Source organism: Cebus imitator, unplaced genomic scaffold (assembly GCF_001604975.1).
Source record: "Cebus imitator isolate Cc_AM_T3 unplaced genomic scaffold, Cebus_imitator-1.0 Scaffold6, whole genome shotgun sequence".
NCBI classification, from domain to species: domain Eukaryota; kingdom Metazoa; phylum Chordata; class Mammalia; order Primates; family Cebidae; genus Cebus; species Cebus imitator.
Window position 1 is genome coordinate 3,949,434 of NW_016107321.1, and position 12,782 is coordinate 3,962,215.

General features: G+C 44.9%; 1 protein-coding gene across 3 annotated transcripts in view; it reads left to right on the plus strand.

The window, feature by feature from the left end:
* The window catches only part of AGPAT4 (1-acylglycerol-3-phosphate O-acyltransferase 4), a 137,441-nt gene that overhangs the window by 41,022 nt on the left and 83,637 nt on the right, over positions 1–12,782 (plus strand). For all 3 annotated transcript variants that reach the window (XM_037741759.1, XM_037741756.1, XM_017538009.1), the window contains exon 2: positions 6,660–6,922. In XM_037741759.1, the coding sequence (XP_037597687.1) occupies positions 6,745–6,922 (178 nt within the window). In that variant the 5' untranslated portion in view covers positions 6,660–6,744. The remainder of the gene's footprint in view (positions 1–6,659; positions 6,923–12,782) is intronic.

The window sequence follows — 12,782 nt, forward strand, 5'->3', positions numbered from 1 at the left end:
TGTAAAGTGTCTGAGCCTGCCTAACTCTGCCCTCTCCACAGCGGAAGCTTCAACAACTATGCTGCGTTGCTCCCTCTGCGCCCCCAAGCACAGCAGTGCTTGGCTTCCAGGTGGTCTCGCATTGCCTGCACATTTCAGAATTTCTCTTGTCTGGTGCTGACTGTTTGGATGATCACCTTTCTGCTCACTTTAATAGAGCATGCCAACCCTGTGGACCTTCCTCAAGTTAGCAAGCAGTGTACATTTGCTTCCTCAGAGACTTGCAGGTATCTCCCCTTTGTGGCATATGCCTGTCATCTGCCCACACCTAACCTGCACGGGGGCTGGGAAATGGGATCCATCCAGTTCTGTGCCCAGAATGGGCAGATCTCATTCTCATCATACAAAAGCATGATAAAACACAGAGAAGAAAGGGAAATCAGCCATAATCCTTCTGCCAACATTTGGTCACTGTTAATGGTCATAGATATAGCAGTAGATGGAGATATGAATGATATATATGCACACATTATTATTTTACAAAAGATTTCTACTTCTTCGTGAACTTTTCTCACTCGATGTATTGTAATATTCTCTAAAGGTCGCTACTAGCTGCCTTAACCCCTTTCATGCACCGTTGGCTCATAGCCAACATCCCCTGTGTACTTGACCCCTTTTGTCACTCCCATCCTTATATGAATGACTCAGTTTTTATGTCCAAGTGGCGCTGAAGGAGACTCCTCCGGTATTCAGTAAGAAACCTTGCTAATGTTAATGATGGTTACCTATTTTCTCAAATAGCCGTAAACTCCTTTCCCACAGACTCATAGCCAGCACTTTTTCAATATGTGCCCTTGAGGACTGCCAGGGACTTTGCCAAATGATTGGCTAAATTGAATTTCTGCTAATTTCCCAGTGGCCTGGAGATATATATCTCCTTGGAGATATAATCTACCCCTTTATTTGGAGTAGATTATATCTCCTTGAATCTGTTATAATTCCTAGTGACAATTGCTTTTTATCTACGTTTTAAATGCTGGTGCAGTCATTTTCTGGTGAGGTATATTCAGCTCATGGGTCAGATGCTGCCTTCTGGAAAATTCAGTTAGTGTATCCAGAAACGGTTCCCTGGCAATTTTTTCTATTCTCTATGATTTAAAAATGTCTTTGTGTTTCCACAATCACTTTTGCATGTTGCCTTTGTTTGCTGGGTTGTGGTTTGTCTGGGACTTGTTGTCTGGTGAGAGGCCTCCCCCTGCCTTTTATGTTTTACTTTTTGAGATGGAGTCTCACTCTGTCACCCAGACTGGACTGCAGTGGCAGGATCTCTGCTCACTGCAACCTCTGCTTCCCAGGTTCAAGCGATTCTCCTGCCTCAGCCTCCTGAGTAGCTGGGATTACAGGCACCTGCCACCACACCCGGCTAATTTTTTTGTATTTTTAGTGGAGATGGGGTTTCACCATGTTGGTCAGGCAGGTTTTGAACTTCTGACCTCAAGAGATCTACCAGCCTTGGCCTCCCAAAGTGCTAGGATTACAGGTGTGAGCCACTGCACCTGGCCTCCTCACTGCCTTGTAATGGATGCTTTAAATCCTCATTGGGTCACTTGTCTGCCCCCAGGGGTAACTGTGCCAGCCTCTGTAACCAGATTTCATTGTGTGAATCTGTTGAGAAGGAATTCCCAGTAGGATTTGGCATCTTGCATTCCCATCCCTAGGGTCTCTCAAGGTCATGGGGTGAATTTCAGGTAAAGAAGTGGTAAAGGTTAAATGCTGCTTCTGAGCTCACTGTTGGGAAAACACCTGCTATTTTCTTTTCTAAGTACCAAAAGCCAGAAAAAGGCAATACATCATCTTCGCTTTGTCAAACACATGAGTTCATCATTTTTGGCCTTGATAGTAAGAAACATTTTTTTTTTTCACAGAAATATGGCATGTCAGCAGTTTCCTAGTTCTCTGATTTAAAAACTCTTTAAGTACGGCTCTGATATGCTCAGAAACAGCATAAATTCTTTGTCATTTCCTTGCCTCATATAATAAACGACTGAAGTGGATTTGTTACAGAAAGATTCTTTCCGTAACATTCTAGGTACTTGCAAAGCTACAAGGGAAACAGGCAAAGTATTTTTAAAATGTTTCTCTCCAGCTATTTTCATCACTGGCCAGATATTTATACCACCTTTCCTCAGCATGACATGAAACTGGCTAATCGCCACATTAGAAGAGAAGGCGCTCTTTTATTCAAATGGGAAAGATGCTGATAGGTTTGGATCTGTGTCCCTGCCCAAATCTCATGTTGAATTTGTAATCCTCAGCACTGGAGGGGGACCTGGTGGGAGGTGAATGGGTCACAGGGGCAGAGTTCTCATGAATGGCTTAGCACCGTCCCCCCTTGGTGTACTATATAGTGATTGAGTTCTCTTGAGATCGGGTTGTTTAAAAGTGTGTGGCACCTCCCCCGTCTCTCTCTCTTGGTCTTCCTCCTGCCATGTAAGGTGTCTGCTCCCCCTTTGCCTTCCGCCATGAGTAAAAGCTTCCCGAGGCCTCCCAGAAGCAGAAGCCGCTATGCTTCCTGTACAGCCTGCAGAACAATGAGCCAATGAAACCGCTTTTCTTCATACATTGTCCAGTCTCAGATATTTCTTTATAGCAAGATGAGAATGGACTAATTCAGATGGGTCCCTAAAAGTCTATCTGGAATGAACTTAAGACATATGTCACGTATTTGTCCTCTAGACACCCCTCTATATAATTCAGTCATGTTTCTCTTAATAATCAGCCCTAGGTCAGGTGCAGTGGCTCGTGCCTGTAATCCCAGCACTTTGGGAGGCTGAGGCAGGCAGATCACCTGAGGTCAGGAGTTTGAGACTGGCCTGGTCAACATGATGAAACCCCATCTACTAAAAATAGAAAAATTAGCCTGGCTTGGTGGAGGCTGAGGCAGGAGAATCACTTGAACCCAGGGGGCAGAGGTTCCAGTGAGCCAAGATTGCACCATTGCACTCCAGCCTGGGCAAAAAGTGAAACTCCACTCCAAAAAAAAAAAAAGTAAAAATCAGCACTAATTCTAAAGTCAGTTAAGTTATTTTACAACTCACAGCACTTCTTACCTGGTTCTGCTTCAGAGGATGCTTCGACTTTTCTTGTTTTGCCATTTGCATATAAATTTGAGAATCCATCTTAGTTTCACAAAATCAAAAGGCAATCGCCTCCCTGGGATTTTGATTAGAGTCTGTTGTCCCTTTTTACTGATGGAAAAACTGAGGTACAGACAGTTAATGTGCCGCAGATAGCGTACCAGTCCCCAACCAGCAGGAGATAGAGCAGAGCTGCATACCTGGCCAGGTGAGCTCCCAAGCCCGCATGCAACCACCATGCACCGGGCTAGGAAATGGGGCTTGAGGATGGAAGTGGAGCTGAAACTCAAGACCTAAAACACACCAAGGCTAATCGGATTCCCCATTAAACGTCGCTAATGCTATGTGAGACCCTGGTTCATGCATTGCTAGTGAGGGCATGGTAAAATTGCAATTTACCTTAAAATTTTATAAGGAAAAAAGAAAGCTTAGTTTTTCTTCCTAATGCCCTAATATGGAACTGGACACTGAGGAAGGCAGCGTTTAATCCCTCGCATTTCCGATGTTGGCTGGCTTCCTTTTCTTAGTGTAAACTTGGCAAAGCAAAGGATTTGTCAGGTAATTTACAAATGCTAGACCCCAGAAACCTAGTGAAGAATCGAGCTTGGTCTGGCCAGATTGTCTGGATGCTATTAGTGGCTAATCGGGGACAATGAGCAAATTGCATGAATATTCAACATCAAACTGTAACTGCTGCCAAGCTGCAAACCCATGCAAACCCTTCCTATTTATGTGGCTCCCAGAGTCAAGTGCACTGAGCCGGGCTGCCAGCTTAATGCCTGTTCCTCAGTGGGAGCCTAGGAGTGCTGAAACTCAGTGAGGAGCTTTCCAGCCTGCAAATGTCTGTGGAAATGCCGTCTGGGAAAGGCCAGCGGTGTGATGATTCTGACCCCGCAGGGCCTGGATTTGTCCCAGAGAGTGGAGCTTCTGGGGCCTAGAGCAGGGGATGTTGCAGCAGAGCTAAGATGATTTCAGAGAAATCAGGCCAAAAGCTTCTTCCTGTTTCTCTCCTATCAGAAATGTATAGGAATCTTGCAGGAACGCAGCCCATCTTCCAGATAGTCCCAGCAAGTGGAAACATGCCTCCCTGTGACTCTCCTTTTGCCTGAAACTGTCCTCAGAGCCAACCTGCATGACCCAGGAGTGATTGCACTAAAAGCTGTGCTGTCTTTTGCCCTTGGGGTAGTTTCTGGGCTGCACTGCAAAAGAGAGTTCCGCGCCCAAGAGAACCACCGCCTCACATCTCAGGAGCAAAACACCCCTGACATGTGCAGGAGAAAGAGCTGAATTAAACCGAGCCCCAAGATCAGTTACTGATTGTGGCAACCTTACACAAGTGGCCCATCTTTTTTTTTTTTTTTTTTGAGACAGAGTCTCGCTCTGTTGCCTGGTCTGGAGTGCAATGGCGCGATCTCGGCTCACTGCCACCTCCGCCTCCTGGGTTCAAGTGATTCTTCTGCCTCAGCCTCCTGAGTATCTGGGATTACAGGTGTGAGCCACCACGCCTGGCTAAATTTTGTATTTTTAGTAGAGACAGGGTTTCACCATGTTAGCCAGGCTGTTCTTGAACTCCTGACCTTGTGATCCGCCCGCCTTGGCTTCCCGAAGTGCTGGGATTACAGGCGTGAGCCACTACGCCTGGCCACCTCAGTTTCTTATTCTGAAAAATGGGATGATATGAATGCTCATTTTGTGGGATTCATCGGAGCCTTAAAATGAGATCATATGTGTGAAACTCTTACAAATGCCCCTCAATTTATGATGGGATTACATCCCAATAAACCCATTGTAAATTGAAAATATTGTAGGTCAAAAAAGCATTGAATACACCTAACCTACTGAACATCATTGCTTAGCTTAGCCTGCCTTAAACGTGTTCAGAACATTTACATTAGCCTATAGTTAGGCCAAATCATTTTACACAAAGCTGATTTTATAATAAAGTGCTGAATAGCCCATATAAATTACTGAATACTGTACTGAAAATGAAAAACAGAAGGGTTGCATGGGCTCGAATTAAAATTTCTCTGAATGGATATTGCTTTTATACCATCGTAAAGCTGGAAATTTTCAGTGGAATCATACGTTGGGAACCATCTGTATACAGATAGTTCATTATTAATAAAGATTGTAACAATGTTAGGATCTCTCCACTATTGTTGTTGGAAAGTTTGTCTTAACATCAGACGTCTTCTTGGGGTAGTCTGCAAGGCTCTTCTGCTTCCATAAAAAGCGAGTCTGCTGCTCTGAGCTTTCCTTTCCATCAGAGTATTCGAAACTCCTGCCCTTTTCCTCAAAGGAAACCGTTTGTTTCCCAGACTGTGAAGTCATTGCAGTTTTGTTTTGAGCTGGAGAGAGATTACAGGACTGTGAGTCTAACTGTATGTGTTGAGTTTCTGATCTGAGAACTCTTACGGGTGTGTGCTGTGTGTGTGTGTGTGTGTGTGTGTGTGTGTGTGTGTGTGTGAGGCCAGGGTGTAGTGGGGGTAGTTTTCTTATCTTCATAGTTATTTGTATTTACTGATATCCTCAAAGTGGAGCCCTCATATACTTTCATTAAATCATTCTACAAATATTTTTTAGAAATTAAGCTTTCAGCCAGGTGTGGTGGCTCACGCCTGTAATCCCAGCACTTTGGGAGGCTGAGGCGGGCAGATCACGAGGTCAGAAGGTTGAGACCAGCCTGACCAACGTGGTGAAACCCCGCCTCTACTAAAAATACAAAAATTAGCTGGGCATGGTGGTGCACACCTGTAGTCCCAGCTACTTGGGAGGCTGAGGCAGGAGAACTGCTTGAATCCAGTAGGTGGAAGGTTACAGTGAGCCAAGATCATGCCACTGTACTCCATCCAGCCTGGGTGACAGAGCAAGACTCCGTCTCAAAAAAAAAAAAAAAGAAATTAAGCTCCCACCCTGTACCAGTGATGGCTCTCATGTGCTGCAGAAACAGTGGTGGTTTTCAAGTAAATGCCTCATTAGTCCCAGTTGCTTGAGGGGTGGCACCCACTCTGGGTAAGTCCTTGTCCTTGTCCAGGGCAGGCTTGACTTCAGGACAGTCCTGCTGGAAGTGAAGGGTGAGCTGGGATCTGGAGGAGGAGAATGGCAAGAGGGAGATGGAATGGGGCTGGGCGTGAGAGAACGGGGCTCAGGCCGCGATGGCAGCAGGAGGGGAGGCCAGATTTGCAGCCTGTCCTGTGGGCAGCAGTCACTCGTGGGACCCAGGGCTCTGGCTGGCTCAGCTACTGCTCAGCTGGGAATCTGTGAACGCTGACTGAGGGGCCCCGCCTTCCAGGCCTCAGTTTCCTACTCTGTAATAAAAGTACCAACGTCAGAGGGTGATGGGAGAATGAAAGGAAGGATTATTGTTAAAGGGTTAGACTGTGCTCGACAGGAAGTAAGCACTGTATCAATGCTTGCAAAATCCGGATAAATCAACTAACACACAATGAGTTTAAGCGTCCATTTTTCTTTTAAGAGCACTTGTTTCTGACTCTCAAAGCACGTCACGTTTTTGCTAACATGTCCTATTTGTTTGTGTTTTAGACACCTTCCTGAGCCCTGGATCTCTCTTCCTTCTGGAAGTCTTTTGCTGTGGGTATTTGTTTTTGAATAAAAGCGTCCACACGTCATGGACCTCGTGGGACTGCTGAAGTCTCAGTTCCTGTGCCACCTGGTCTTCTGCTACGTCTTCATCGCCTCGGGGCTGATCATCAACACCATGCAGCTCTTCACTCTCCTTCTCTGGCCAATTAACAAGCAGCTCTTCAGGAAGATCAACTGCAGACTGTCCTATTGCATCTCAAGCCGTAAGATACTTATGATTCTATACTTTCATGTTCATTGTGGATGTGTGTCTCAGAATTGCGGCTCTTGGTGTGGGTTCCCTAGGCTTTCATCTTACCCTGAGCCGTTTTTTTGTTTTGTTTTTGTTTATGTTTGAAATGGCTATTTTGTTCTCAGCCCCCCAAAATTATTTTTTGAATGAGTAATGCCAGTAGCTCAAAATTCAACAGCCACAGACAGGTATACTGTGAAAAGTAAATATGCATTCCATCAGTTTCTTTAGTTCTCCTCCTCAGAAGCAATCAGTATTAACGATTTCTTAGTTATCCTTACAGAAATTGTATACATATAGCTCTTATACATGTGAATGCATGTGTGCGTTTCTGTGTATATATCGAGATAGATAAATAGATACATACATATACATATATTTTTTTAAAAAGCTAAGTGGCAATATACTATATTGTTTTCTTCCTCGCTTTTTTTCCTTTAGCTTTTTATTTTGAGGTAACAGATTCACATGAAATTATAAGAAACAATACTGAGAAATCCTGTATGCCCCTTGGCCAGTTTCACCCGATGGTAGCATCTTGCACAACTGGAATATAGTATTCCAACCAGAAAATTGACATTGGTAAAATCTAACCTACACCTGTTTCTGCACTTTGAAGTACACTCGTGTGTTTGTGTGTGTGTGTGTGTGTGTGTGTGTGTGTGTGTGTGTGTGTGTTCACGTATGTTTGATTACGCTAGGCTATTTCAAACATGACTTATTTGACTGGCCTAAGTTTCAACAATTGAAAAGATGAATGAGTATATTGGGACATCTAGAAATCCATTTTGTAGTTGATACTGATCGGCCTTAAGCCTATACCTGTTCTTAAAAGTAGAGAACGCGGTGTGATATTGGTTGATAGATTAGTGTGATATATATGGGTATGAATATATTTTAAAATATGAGCTTTTTAAAAACTAGGCTATTAAAAATATCAGCTATCTAAGATTATGCCAAGAGTCCAAAATTACTGATATATTTTTGATACCCTTTAAATAAAATGATCAAATTTGAATTTGAATCAAAACAATTCAAGCTATATATAATTATCCAAATGGATGACCACTGATCCAATTTCATTTGTTAAACTTCAGAATACTAACTTGTAAGGAAAAGAAGTCATAGACATATCCTTATTTATGACTTTCTTCACCAACTCCGAGCTTGTAGATATGCCTGATACTGATTCTGATGTGGTTTGAGTGCAAGACCTTCCATGTCCTCTGTTACAGTGCTTTATAGAAGTATGTCTTCAAAGTGTCCATAAGGTCCTAAGGTTGAGTTACAATTGCAAAACAGCATCTTTAATCTATTTGTTTATGGCCTGTTAGGAACAACCATCAGTTCAATCCAGTATGATGCAGTGTACTTTTCCTTTTTACAGACTTCACTCAACATTGGTGTCCTAGCATGGAAGCTTCTACAGCGGTATAGAAAAACAAAAAGATGATTTAGACAGGAATGTAGCTGTTTGAAGACAGAAAGCTTGGTAATCAAGGGAAAGGAGACAGTTGACTGAGGTTTAAAAGGTGTTTATAATTTTAAGCGTCTTTTTACCCTCTAGCAGTTGGTCTCCATTTAAGCAGAATTTAAATTTAACAAAGCAGTACTGTTTCGCTTTTCATTGAAACCTGCGTTTACATGACTTGCATACTCCCATGGAGGTTCCAAAATCTGTCAGTTTGCAATGTGAAATCAGGTTCAAGTGGATAGTTAAGAATTGGGTTTCTCATTTGGAGTTAAGAAGTAGGAAGTAAGATTTGGAGTCAGAGTCCCCAAGAGTACTATATTTTGCTTTTGACTGATGGTAAAGACTAAGTTTATGGCAGGATTGGGGAGATATTTTTCCCAGGATGTGTCAGCCTATTTGTTTCTGGTGAAAATTAAGATGGACAACAAATTCAGAAAGCAAGGCATATTTTTATCCATCAGAAATTAATTAAATTATTTAGAACAAACTTCAAATGAAACACAAGAATTAACCATCTAAGACAACTGGCATCTCAATGCCAGGTGCAATGAAGGGTAGGTAGCCTAATTTCACTGAAAGACTTAGAAGCTCCTCCATCCAGGTGTACCCAGTGATGCTCTGTGCCTGCTTCCCCAGAGGGAGCACCTCTATCCAGCTGCACCCCAGCAATGACCTTTGCCTACTTCCCTGGAGGAAGGCTTCCTAGGGTTTTGGGCCAAACAGTAGTAGAAGATTTTTAAACAATCTGAAGCAAGAAGGGAAGATTTCTCCTTCTAGAGGAGCAGTCCTGGCTGCTGGAAAGAGAATACAGTAGAAAGGGAGGGTGATGATCCTGGGTGGCTCATGGGCTCCTCATGGTAATAAGTCAGTGCAAACTCGCCCCAGGTTTGAGAGAATCCTCACCAGGACTGTCTGTTTCTGATATCCCTACAGGTGTTAACAGAGCTGTTCTCTTTTCCTGCTGCTTTTTCCTTGCTCCAGATAATTGACAGACTTCCTCATCAATTATTTCACAATAACCAAGGCCATGTAAAAAGAGTGCTTAGGAAGCTTTGCTGGGCCACTGGTCAGCCGGAGAAAGAGACAGTTCGTGGGCAGTCAGCAGCTTGACTAGGAGATGGCTCTGCAGCGTCTGTGCCGTCACTCCCCTCCACTTCCCTCTGAGTTGAGATAAAAACTGTTCACGGCTGTAATTGTGTCTTCTGGTGTATAAATCACTCTGAGCTTAGACAGTCATCAGCATTCATCATTTGCAGCTGATTTTCTAAGGAAAAGGCAGGAAAAAACCGTTTCTTTCAGATGCAGAGCCCTTCCATCGCTGTGTTCGTTTGCGTCTAGCACAGCTCTGGTTTTGTCTCTTATTAAATATTTGTTAAGAGCTTGGTGTGTTATCAAGTAAGTTCAAAGCTGTTACCAGCCCTGGCGTGGTAAAGCTCTTATGCAAAAGGCCACGCTGATATAAAAGGCAAATAGCAACAAAACAAGCAGTAAAGACAGCCCGGCTCACAGCAGGGCACACGGACCGAGGCACCGAGCACGGAGTTGGAGTCTACGGGCAGCAACCAGCCTCGTGACTAACAACTTGAAAGTAATGTCGTCTCGGTGGATGGTTTTTAGAGGGTTGCTCTGTCTTATTTTTGCCTAGATTTGTAGGCAGGAAAGGCCAAGGCAGGCTGCCTTGGCATGCTGAAGGAGGAAGGGAGAATGGAGCCAGCGTCCTTAAGATGAAAAGACGGAAGGAACTTAGAAGAAGTGGGGTGAAGGGTAGGATTTTATTGCCTTTCCACTAAGCAGGATGAGCCATTTAACCTCTAGGGAAAGGTGGCCAAGACTGGCTGTTTTTTTTTTTTTTTTTTTTCCTACAGCCTAGAATCCATCTCTTTTTTGTTGGTGGTGTTTGCTTGACTAGTCAAATGTGGATGGGGAGGTATTTTAGTCTTTTTCCTCCCTGATATTGTGGGTTTCAAAACAAAACGGAAGGATTAGGAGAATCTATTAATGTCAGGGTTAAAAAAAAAAAGGTGGGGGGCAGGGAGTGGGAAGGACTGCTGATGAACTAACTGTCCTGGAAAGGGCCAGAGAAATGAACACAGCGGACACCACCCCTACCCTGCACCCCCAGCCCTGGCACCTTGCTTCCAAAATCAATGTTGCTGTGAACAGGCTCTGAGCTGGAGCCTGCCACTGAGTATTCCTGGACTATGACACTTATGGTTTTAAATGGCTGTTGGATGCACAGCCACACATCTTCCTTTAGTGGGCAAGGCCACGTGGTGGCAAGAAGGGATGAGAATTTGGAGCCAGGGTGCAAAATCGTACATCTTCTCTCCCTGCTACAGGCTGTGGCACCTTGCGTGAGCCACAGAAACTCTCTGAGTCCAAATAACAGGGCCGATCACAATGGCTGCTTCAAAATGCAGAAGGAGATGCTCTGTCTGAAAGTGCTTTAGAAATTCCTTAAAGTGCATCAGATTTAGCATGGAAACTGGAATTTGTGTCTGTGGAAGGAGGGAGAGTTGGGGGGTGGGCAAGGGTGTCTTGATCTTTCTTCCCATTGGTTTATTGCTTGGACAGATAACTTCAAAACACTCAGCTACATTTGAAATAAAGGGGATGGAATAGAGTTGACCAAGATTCCAATGGTTTTCTAATAAAGGGTTTAGAATTTTTGATTTTGCTGTTGGGAAGTTGTTTACTTCCCTTTCACCACCCCCACCGCACCCCACATTTGATGGGTATTTGCCGTCGTATTTGTAGAAGGCTCACGAAGGCGAGTAAGCTCTACATTGCCTCTTATGTCACTACTGCATGTAGTGGTGAAACTGATGTCTGGTTCTTGCTGGAATAATAAGCATTTGTAACATACTTCAGGATGTATAAGTCACTTCAGATTTGCTACTCGGGAAGGGGTCTGGCAGTGGCCAGGAGGCCTGGCAGAAGTTGGTCTGCTCCTATTTGGAAGGTGGGATCAGGGTCTGATAGCTTGTCAGGAACAGCAGCGGCAAGGGCTGCACATGCTAGAGGGCTGGGAGCTCGGAGTCGCTGGAGAAACTGCATAGCAAGATGTGGAATTACTAGAATGTGTCTGAAATTGGTGAACATAGAGAATGGGAGTCTTCAACTCTGTTCTCCTGAGAGGAAGCAGATTTTCTGCCCAGCCAGAGCCTTGGGGCGAAGAGGCGGTCAGGTGGTCCATCTGGACCGGGCACTTCTGCTTTGGCCCTTCTCTGGCCACGGTGCCTCAGTTGTGAATCTGTTCATGGGCTTATGGACCAAGGTGTCCCCAGGTAGGTCTGGAAACCTAGCAAGACAAGCTAGTGGAACAGAGAGGCCTTTGGCACATGAGTCATAAAATGAGACGTGCTGGAGGCCGTTGTTCCTGAATCTCCGCCCTGAGAGGTGTGCGGGCTGCTGGCTTTGTGTGCTTTCCTGCGTGTGCCATTCTAATCCCGGACGCTAGCAGACGGATTCACTTTTCTACCAGCATTGGAAACTGTCTCCAGGGGTGTGACTTCCAGGCGACCTGCTAGGGGAGGCCTGAGTTTGAATGTCCTCCTCCTTATTGACAAAGTGCTTTTGCACATTGCATTTTCAAATTGTGAAACCAAACCGTCTTTCCTTCTTCTCTTCCTTCTCCATTCTTCTTCCCTGCTTTGCCTAGGAGTGCCCCTGATTCTGAAGGCCCCAGGATGATGTTGTGGGTGGTGGGCTAGCACTGTCGTTCTGCTGTCATTACTGTGCATTAACCCACCATCAGCAGGCTAGGGACACTCCTTCCACCTGCAGAGCCCCCTGCCCGGCAGCACAGGGAAGGCAAGGTGGCCTCTCAGGAGCCTCCAGCAATCCTGGCCACATCAATGTGCTACCATCTCCTGTCACTGTATGTGTTAAAAGTTTATACCAAGTGAACCCGGCTCTCCAGCACTGCCTGGCTGCCTTTCTGACTCTCTGAGAAGTGGGAGAAGACAGAGGGCGGCAGCTTCCTGATGCTTCCTGTCAACTTGGCCAGGCAACAACTGGGTGTGGGTACCCCCCTCCCCCACCGCACAAATGGAAATACAAGGAAGTCTGCAGTGTCATTGGTAAGAAAGCTGTTGATCCCTCAAAGAGTGTCGCTGTGGCTTTTCTGACCACTGCATGACCTTGAGAGAAGCGGGTTCTTCTGCTAACTCTGCAGCGGCTCCTCTGTGCCTCTCTTCCCCGCCTGGTTAATGACAGGGCTGCTCTTTTTTCATTTCAACCTAAGATTTTTCAATCTAAGCAGAGTTTTCACTCTTTGAGTTCCAGACAGGTTTTGACTCCTTCACTTGTCCCAACAGTTAATCATCTCTAAGGTGTCAGAAAGGGAGTGTCCCTG